The 10,139-nt window shown below is 44.0% G+C and overlaps 1 protein-coding gene across 3 annotated transcripts in view; it reads right to left on the minus strand.

Moving 5' to 3' along the window:
- Positions 1 to 2,729, minus strand: part of DENND6A (DENN domain containing 6A) — a 67,154-nt gene extending 64,425 nt beyond the window's left edge. Inside the window, exon 1 of one of the 3 annotated variants that reach the window (XM_021069010.1) lies at positions 2,404 to 2,729. In XM_021069010.1, coding sequence (XP_020924669.1) covers positions 2,404 to 2,640 — 237 coding nt within the window. In that variant the 5' untranslated portion in view covers positions 2,641 to 2,729. The remainder of the gene's footprint in view (positions 1 to 2,403) is intronic. The other 2 variants (XM_021069009.1, XM_021069011.1) reach the window with 2 other exon arrangements.

Here is a 10,139-nt window from a genome sequence, read left to right on the forward strand (position 1 = left end):
AGCCTACACCACAGCCGCAGCAACGCCAGATCCTTAACCCATTGAGTGAGGCAAGGGATTGAACCCACATCCTCATGGATCCTAGTCGGGTTTGTTAACTGCTGAGCCACAAAAGGAACCCCTCCTTTTTCATTTTAAAAGTGGCAATATTCTACATTTCTCAGGACAACATAACTAAATTAAACTGTGTTACCTCTCAATGTGTTTATTTTTTTTTTGGGTCCTCTATTAAGAATCTTCCCCACTCTTGGGAGTTGCCGTTGTGGCACAGCAGAAACGAATCTGACTAGGAACCATGAGGTTTCGGGTTCAATCCCTGGCCTCGCTCAGTGGGTTAAGGATCTGGTGTTGCTGTGGCTGTGGTGTAGGCCGACAGCTGCAGCTCCGATTAAACCCTAGCTTGGGAACCTCCATGTGCCTCAGGTGCAGCCCTAAAAAGACAAAAAAGACAAAAAAAAAAAAAAAAAAAAAATCTTCCCCACTCTCACCCTACATCTTCTAAAATCAGTGATTCTTAATCTGAGAGCAATGGATCAGAAAGTTCATAAATGATTCCCAGATAGTCCACAAAAGCATATACATGATTTGTATTAGTATTTTCCTAATGGAGAGAGTTCATGAAGTTCTTCACATTTTTTAAACGGTCCAGAATGCAAAAAAAAGTCAAGAACTACAGAAAGAAAACTCTGTACAGTAGCATATACTATGGAAAACGAAATTCAAAAAAAATCCTTCAATGATTCACATTTTTGAAGCACCTCAATTATGCTGAGTATTGTTTATTTGGTCAAAAAAACATACTCATGCGATAAAGAATGCCCGAATTGTAAGAATCCCAAAGGACTTCCCCTAGCTATTTAAAAATGCAATCGGAGCTCCCCTCATGGCTCAGCAGAAATGAATCAGACTAGTATCCATGAGGACCCAGGTTTGATCCCTGGCCTTGCTCAGTGGGTTAAGGATCTAGTATTGCCATGAGCTGTGGTGTAGGTCCCACATGTGGCTGGGATCTGATATTGCTGTGGCTGTGGCACAGGCCAGCAACTACAGCTCCCATTAGACCCCTAGACTGGGAACCTACATATGCTGCTGGTGTGGCCCTAAAAGGACAAAAAAATAAATAAAAATGCAATCGACTACAAGAACTCAATCTTATGCTTTCTGGTTAAACTGTATTTTGCTGTACATATAACTTCAGGTTAATGTATTAATGTAAAAGATAGATGACATATAAATCTCTTCCTCTCAGTCTTTGAGAACTGCTGTTTCTATCTGAAAGTACTGTTCATGTATTCATTGATTCTATCAATTTTTTATTGAACACCACCATGCGCCAGGCATTGCATTTAACTCTCTCTCCCAGAGTGATTAATCTAGGTTCTCCTCTAAATTGTAGTCTCAATCTACAAATACAGGTTAGAGCATATCCTTCATGTTTGTGTGTCCAGCACAATGCCAAGATCTTAATGGAAACAATGTGTATTGAGATATATAATAATAAAACACAGAGAAAACAAGCTGAATACACAGTTCACATTAAGAAAAACCTCCCCGGCCAATTTTCTAGCCAACTCAAGCCACTCAAGTCAGAATTAAATGGTTAATTAAAATCTGTCATTACCACCAAAACAAAACAAAACAATCTTCTAACCCTAGGTCGTTCTAATAATGTTTTTCTTGGATACATAAAGACAAGCGATCTCCTGTGCTACAAAAGGGACCCTAAATAATGTGAAGAGTAGTTAAGATTACAAAGCCTTCCGATAAGGTGTTATAGGAAAACTTGACAGATTCACAAGCCAACTATTTTCCTTATGTTCATCTTGATATCAGCTTTCAAGCCGTTTCAGAAGCACTATCAAGAAACAACAGAAATGAGGAACAAAAGCAAAAGAGAAAATGCTTTCTGAGAAAAGCATTTCGGCTCAGGCTGAGTGGAATGCTCTGGAGTTACTGCTAATGATTAAAACAATCTATAGGTCTAAAAAAAATGTTGGTTGTGTGGCGTTTGGCTATTATAGTTCACCGTATGTCATGGGCATTGTTCCATTCTTGACAAAGTCCTAAACATCCTGCCTGCAGTCTTCCCTGGGTGCCGCTAACCATTCTAGTTATTCCTGTGATACCGGGTTAAAAAAAAAAGAAAAAGAAAACATGACGGTCAACAAGAATCTAGAAGGGGCCGAGAGAGAACTTTTCACCCCTAGCCACAGCCCACGATCCTCCCAAGGGAACTAACTCTGGACCGCAGCCCAGTATACTGGCGGAGGGGCGGCCGGCCACGCCCGGATGCGCATCGGCCGGGGTCCAGGCAGGCCGGCCCGCGAGCCACACACTCTGCTGGGACCGCCCCGGCGCGGGGACCCGGGTCGCACACGGGGTCAAGGTGCGGCTGGGCCTCACCTCTACGGCTTGGCCCAGCTCCAGGTCGAAGCCCACCACACACACGCAGTGCAGCCAGGCAGAGAAGCCGTCCCAGCGCAGCAGGCCCCGGCCGCGGCCCTCGTCTTCCTCATCCTCCTCCGATACAGCTCCCGCCGCCACCAAGGCAGATGCCTCGCGCTCCTCGTCCGTCGCCACCGCCTCATCCGCCGGCCCGCGGGAACCGGGCCCCGAGCCTGCCAGGCCCCGCAGAGCCATCCGCCTCCCCCTTGCTGTTCGCGCCGCCCCCACCGCGGACCGCGCTGCACAGCGCGCCTGGCTCCGCGCAGGCGCAGCCGCCTCTGGTGCAGCCGCGGGGGACGGGCTCAGCCGGGGCGGGGCCGCGACCCACGTGACCCTGGGAGCCCGGCTCTGCACCAGTCCTCGTGTACCACAGCGTAGATGTGGGGACGTCAGGCAAGCGCTTGGTTGAACTTGAGAAGCGGGCCCTGGCTTCCTTTCCTCAATGTTCCTCAACACTGATACAGTGAATCCTGGGATCCTCCTTCGCAGTCCAACGACCAGGAAATGAAGTATTCTTGAAATGTCATCATTCATAATTATAAGGTATTATTAAAATGTTAAAATATAGTGGTCAAGAAGAGCAGACTTCGAGTTCCCAGGGGGGAAAGGGAAGGGAATGGGATGGATGGGCATTTTGGGGGGTTTTTTGGGTGCAAATTCTTATATTTGGAATGGATGGGCAATGGGACCTACTGTAAAGCACAGGAAATGTGTGTGATTGGGTCAGTTTGCTGTACAACAGAACCTGACGAAACACTGTAAATCAACCACACTTTAATTTAAAAAAAAAAATTAGTAACGTGGCTAAATTGAGCATTTACTCTGTGCCAGATGATGTGCCAAGCAAGTACTTTACAAATATTACTTCACTGAATGTTCGCATCATGGCTAGTAGGTGGTCACTATTATTTATTTATTTTTAGATAAAGAAACTGAGGTTTTGAGAGGTTACATGACCTGCCAAGCAAGTATTAACATTCTGATGCTGATTTACAGTTCACTCAGGCAACCTACTGACTGAGAGATCCCTTCATTCAGCTGTTCCCTCTCCACCAAGCCCTCTCCCACCTTTCTTGGCCTAATTGTCCGTGACTCATTCAGCATTCACACAGCAGCATCCCAAGAGCTCTCTGGAACACCAGGTTGGCCTCCACAGCAATCTGGATCACTTAGCAAGGGTTTAGTCTCAAGCAGCTTTATATTCTTGGAGCTCAGCATTGAGCTAGGCACCCAGGAGGTAGTTGGTTTGTTGAATTGTTATTTTTATAGGTCCAACTTGATACTACTGACCGGATTTATTCAGCACCTACTATGTGAGCATAAACTGCACAGTGGATGTAAGTAAGGAACACACAGAGTTCCCTGGTGGTTCAGCAGGAAGGATCTAGCATTGTACTGCTGTGGCTCAGGTCACTGCTGTGACATGGGTTTGATCCCTGGCCCAGGAACTTCCCATGCAAAAAAAAAAAAAAATAATAAATTAAATAAATAAATAAAAACAGCACTGTATTCATACTTTTTTCTTTTCTTTTCTTTCTTTCTTTTTTCTTTTTTTTTTTTTTTTTTTTTTTTTTTTTTTGCTTTTTAGGGCTGTACCTGTTCCAAGTTCCATATGGAAGATCAAAGGCTAGGGGTCAAATTGGAGTGGCAGCTGCCTGCCTACTCCACAGCCACAGCAACATGGGTCCAAGCCATGTCTGCCACCTACACCACAGCTCACAACCGGATCCTTAACCCACTGAGCAAGGCCAGGGATCGAATCCACATCCTCATGGATACTAGTTGGGTTTGTAATTCAACCATATTGAGTTACAGGAACTCCCACATATTCATACATTTACACACATTATCTTAACTAATCCTCCCAAAAGCCCAAAAGGTAGGCCTTATTATTATTCCCATTTTACAGATAAGAACTCTGAGATTCACGAGATGACAATAATGTCACATAAGTTTGCCAGTAGGTGGCAGAACAAAGGCAAACTCAGATCTCTCACACTGAACCTGAGCTCCTAAGTATTTTGGTGCACTGCCCAGTCAAATCTACCCCATTGGACAAGCATTGTTCTGTCCGCATACCTAGAATTTTTATATGAAGGAAATGTTAGCATCTCTCTTTACAGGGACAGGATCAAGTATCCTCAGACATCAGTAGTGATGTTTGCTAGAGACTTTCTTTAGAATGTGAGATGAACTGGAACATTAAAGTTAAAGGCCAACTCTTTGGCCAAAGCAATCTGCTTGTCCTACTCCAGAGAACCACTGTAGTTGAGAGAAAAGGTATATTCTGCATTTAAGTAAGTGTCTAGGAGTTCCTTTGTGGCTCAGCAGATTAAAGACCTGGCATAGGTCCCAGCTGCAGCTTGGATTTGATCCCTGGCCTGGGAACTTCTGCATGTCCTGGGTGTGACCAAAAAGAAAAAAAAAAAAAGTGTCTAAATCTACCATTAGGGAAGAACAGTAGCAGTTTTTAGAATTAAAAACAGTACTGGCGGAGTTCCCGTCGTGGCGCAGTGGTTGACGGATCCGGCTGGGAACCATGAGGTTTCGGGTTCCATCCCTGCCCTTGCTCAGTGGGTTGACGATCCGGTGTTGCCGTGAGCTGTGGTGTGGGTTGCAGACGCAGCTCGGATCCTGCATTGCTGTGGCTCTGGCGTAGGCCAGTGGCTACAGCTCCGATTTGACCCCTAGCCTGGGAACCTCCATATGCCGCGGTAGCGGCCCAAAGAAATAGCAAAAAGACAAAAAAAAAAAAAAAAAAAAAAAGAAAGAAAGAAAGAAAGAAAAAGAAAAACAATACTGGCAAGAGCACTAGCCTAGAAGTCAGAAGTGTTAGATTTGAGCACCTGCTCCATCCATGATTGTGGTAGGCAAGCTGCTCCAAGTCTCCATTTCTTTTTTTAAAAAAATTTTTTATTAAAGTATAGTTGATTTACAATGTTCTGTCAGTTTTTGCTGTACAGAAAAATTGATCCAGTCATACATATATATATATACATTCTTTTGCTCATATTATCTCTTCTGTCAATTTCTATCATAAGTGATTGGATATAGTTTTTTTCTTTTTTTCTTTTTTTAATGGCTACACCCGTGACATACAGAAGTTCCTGGGCAAGGGCTCAAATCCAAGCTGCAGCTGTGAACTGCACCTCGGCTGTAGCAATGCAGGATCCTTAACCCACTGTGCTGGGCCAGAGATCAAACCTTCACCACCACAGCAGCAGTGTTGGATCCTTAACCTGCTCTGCCACAGCGGGAACTCCCAGGACTCCATTTCTGTACTGGTAAAATAGGAATGATCATTCTAGCCTACTTACATCACTGATTGTTTGGGGAAGAGCCACGCTATTGCAATACACACATTTTACTGGTTACTATCACATTATTAATGACTAAAGAGCTTCGAACATCATTTGTTCCACAGGGCTGCCTCTTTGGCAGGTAGACAGACTGCCATTCCCCGAAATGCAGCTTTATAATTTTTTTTTTTTTGTCTTTTTGCCTTTTCTAGGGCCGCTTTCAAGGCATATGGAGATTCCCAGGCTAGGGGTCTAATCGGAGCTGTAGCCGCCAGCGTACGCCAGAGCCACAGCAACGCAGCATCCAAGCTGCGTCTGCAAACTTCACTACAGCTCACGGCAATGCCGGGTCCTTAACCCACTGAGCAAGGGCAGGGATCGAGCCTGCAACCTCATGGTTCCCAGTCGGATTCATTAACCACTGCGCCACGACGGGAACTCCAAAGCTTTATAATTTTGAGTTAAGAATAATTCTGACGAGGAGTTCCCGTCGTGGCGCAGTGGTTAACGAATCCAACTAGGAACCATGAAGTTGCGGGTTCGATCCCTGCCCTTGCTCAGTGGGTTAACGATCCGGCGTTGCCGTGAGCTGTGGTGTAGGTTGCAGACGCGGCTCGGATCCCGCGTTGCTGTGGCTCTGGCGTAGGCCATTGACTCCAGCTCTGATTCGACCCCAGCTCTGATTCGACCCCTAGCCTGGGAACCTCCATATGCCGCGGGAGCGGCCCAAAGAAATAGCAAAAAGATAAAAAATAAATAAATAAATAAATAAAAGAATAATCCTGATGAAATGTAGTAACTTGAAAAGTATTAAGAGGACCATAAATGTGATGAGAAGGAAAGCAGACCAGGGCTTTCAAGAATCTTAAATGTGGGGGGAAAAAAATCATTCACTCTACTTCACTCTACTTTAGAAAAAACAAACACATTTCTAACTCAAATCTTTATGCACAAAATCCAGGGAAAACAGAAAGTTCATATGACTATTTTTCCTTCCAACCTCATAACTTTGATATTCAGCCTTAGCATCAATTTTAATTTTTCTGTGGTTAATACTTGAATGGGATCTGAGGGAAAAGGTACTAGCACTTCCTTACTTCTCAAGGTTCTGTCATTAGAACCTTTGAATCTGGGATTTTCCATTGTGGCTCAGCAGGTTAAGAACCCGACATAGTGTCTGTGAGGATGAGGGTTCGATCCCTGGCCTTGCTCAGTGGGTTAAGGATCCAGTGTTGCCACAAGCTGCAGCATAGGTCACAGATACAGCTTGGATCCTGTATTGCTGTAGCTGTATTGTAAGCCAGCAGCTGCAGCTCCAACTCAACACCTAGCCCAAGAATTTCCATATGCCACAGGTACAGCAGCGGTAAAAAAAAAAAAAAACAAAAAAACAAAAACAAAACCTTTGATTCTAAAAGGATCTTGGATCAGATTCTCTCTCCAAACTTCCTATCCTACTCATGAAATCTTCTGATGTTCAGTCAGCTAGTCACCATTCTAACACCCCTTATTAAGGTAAAGTCACAGCCTTGCAAACCTGCCATTTTCTGGGTGTTTATAAGGATTAGAAAATTTTTCCTTTTATACAGACAAGATCAGCCACTTTGTAATGCACACTCACTGGTCTAAGCTGTGCTTGCTGAGATTATACAGAAGAGTCCAACTCCTCTACGTGAAAGCCCTGTGAAAATTTGAAAGTGGTTAGTCCACATCCTTATGCTTCTAACTTCCAGGGTGAACTACCCCAGTTCCTCTATCTCTTCCTCAAAGGATGTAGTTTCTAGGCCATTCATCATCCTGTTGCCCAACTTGGGCACATTCCAACTTGTCAACATCACTCTTACAAGGCAGTGCCGGGGGAAACATCATCCTCCATGTGTGATCTGACCACTGCAGAGTGTACTCTGGGACTATTACCTTACTTGCCCCAGCCACCAGCCTTCTATTAATGCTGGTTCAGATCACATTTGCTAGTTTTGGCAGCCAGGTCACATCACTGGCTCAGGTTGTATTTAGTGTCAGCTAAAGCCCTGGGTCTTTTTTCATGTGAGGAGTGCTTAAGTCAGGGTAGGCTGCTATAGCCAAGAGCATGACTGGATTCATGGCTCTGCTGCCCTTCTAATATTACCAGCTACACTGAAAGCAGGATTAAAAACATTCCAAACTTCCCTACTCACCTCTAACCAAACTCCTGACATTTCGGCAATTTTCATAGTTTTTAAAAAAAAGAAGAAGAAGAAAGGAAGAAAGAAAAAAGGAAAAGCTAAGCTTTAGATAATGGTGTGAATTGCAATGCAGAGCTCTCTGGACTTAGTTTTACCCAAAGAAGCTGAAGGGAATCCAAATGCCCTAGATGTCCACCTACTTGGGCAAGCAGAGGACTTCCCTCTTGCTCCTGAGTTAAATGCTGCTACAAGCTGGGGCATGACTACACTTGTGGTGGCAAAAAAAAGAAAAAGAAACAGAAATACAGAGGCTTAAGTGCCAATGTGTTATCAAGAGAACTGAGGAGTTCCCATCACAACTCAGCAGAAACGAATCTGACTAGTATCCATGAGGACGCAGGTTCAATCCCTGGCCTTGCACCCGAGACATATAGAGGTTCCCAGGCTAGGGGTCAAATCAGAACTACAGCTGTTGGCCTACACCACAGCCGCAACAATGCCAGATCCGAGCCACGTGTGCGACCTACACCACAACTAACAGCAACGCCGGCCCCTTAACCCACTGATCAAAGCCAGGGATTGAACCCTCAGCCTCAAGGTTCCTAGTCGGATTTGTTTCCACTGCGCCACAACAGGAACTCCTATGCATAATTCTAATAAAAGTGTTAGTCTGGCTTTTCAGACTAAGCAGCAAATAAGAGTGAAGAGGCTGCTTGAGGCTGAGCATCAAAAGAGCAGAAAACAAAAGTGTGCAGGCTAACAGAATGAAAGGAAAAGAAGAAAACGACTCAGAAAACAAACCAAAAAAAATTTCAGAAAGATACCCAATAAACTATTAAGAGTGTTTGCCACATGGGGAATAGAAAAGTTGGAAATTAGAAGTGCTGGTGAATAGAAATAAGGAGCTTTGCTTTCTGACTTACACAATTCTGTATTGTTGTAGTTATTTAGAGAAGGCATGTATTGCTTTTGTAACTAAACAGTAAGAGATAACAAGAGTACAATAGAGTTGCTTATAATTGTGAAAAATTGGAAACTACCTAAATGTCCAACAAGGGGACTGAAAATTGTCATGTATCCATTCAGTAGACTACTATGAAGTCGTTAAAAATGTCATAGAAGAACACTGGATAGCAGAAAAATGTTCGAAGTATATATTTTAAGGGGAAAAAAGTAGATCACAAAATGTAATGACTGGTGCTGTTTGTATAGAATATATGCAGCAACAAAAAAAAGACACTGCAATTGATAGAAAATATCCTGACCTAGAAGAAAGTTTTTGCCTGGAATTAAACATTTCATTTATTTTATGTATAAAAAAGCTTTCTGTTTCAGCTGAAACAGAAAGGAATGGAATTAAATTACAATGTTTTCACAAATATCTTCGTGGCAGAGATTGCTGTGCCATTATGATGATTGATTTTCTGTGTCAACTTGACTGGGCCCAGATATTTGGTCAAATATTATTCTGAGTGTGTTTATAAGGGCGATTCTAGATGACGTTAGCATTTGAATTGGTGGACTTGTGTAAAGCAGATTGCCCTCCCCAAGGTACGTGACCTCATCCAATCCACAGGAGGCCTGAATAGAACAAGAAAGGCTGAATAAAGGAGAATTCACTCTGCCTGACTATTTGAGCTGGGACATCTGTCTTCTCTTGCCTTAGGTAGGACTCAAACTTAAACTGGAACTTACACCATCAGACAGGAAGTATACCAGTGGCCCTCCTGAGTCTCCAGCTTGCCACTGCAGATCATGGGATTTCTCAGACTACGCAACCATATAATAAGTATCTCTCTTCCTTTCATCTACCCTCCTTCTCCCTCTTTCCCACCTTCAACTCCTTGTATCTCCATCCTATTGATCCTTTTCCCTGGAGATTATTTAATACAGATTTCGGTATTGACTATATAGTAGTGGGGTGCTACTGTAAGAAATACCTACAGGGAGTTCCCATCATGGCGCAGTGGTTAACGAATCTGACTAGGAACCATGAGGTTGCGGGTTTGGTCCCTGCCCTTGCTCAGTGGGTTAATGATCCGGCGTTGCCGTGAGCTGTGGTGTAGATTGCAGACGCGGCTCGGATCCTGCGTTGCTGTGGCTCTGGCGTAGGCCAGTGGCTACAGCTCCGATTTGACCCCTAGCCTGGGAACCTCCATATGCCACGGGAGCGGCCCAAAGAAATAGGAAAAAAAAAAAAAAAAAGAAATACCTACAAATATTGAAGTGG

The sequence above is a fragment of the Sus scrofa genome, chromosome 13, assembly GCF_000003025.6.
Source record: "Sus scrofa isolate TJ Tabasco breed Duroc chromosome 13, Sscrofa11.1, whole genome shotgun sequence".
Classification (NCBI taxonomy): Eukaryota; Metazoa; Chordata; class Mammalia; order Artiodactyla; family Suidae; genus Sus; species Sus scrofa.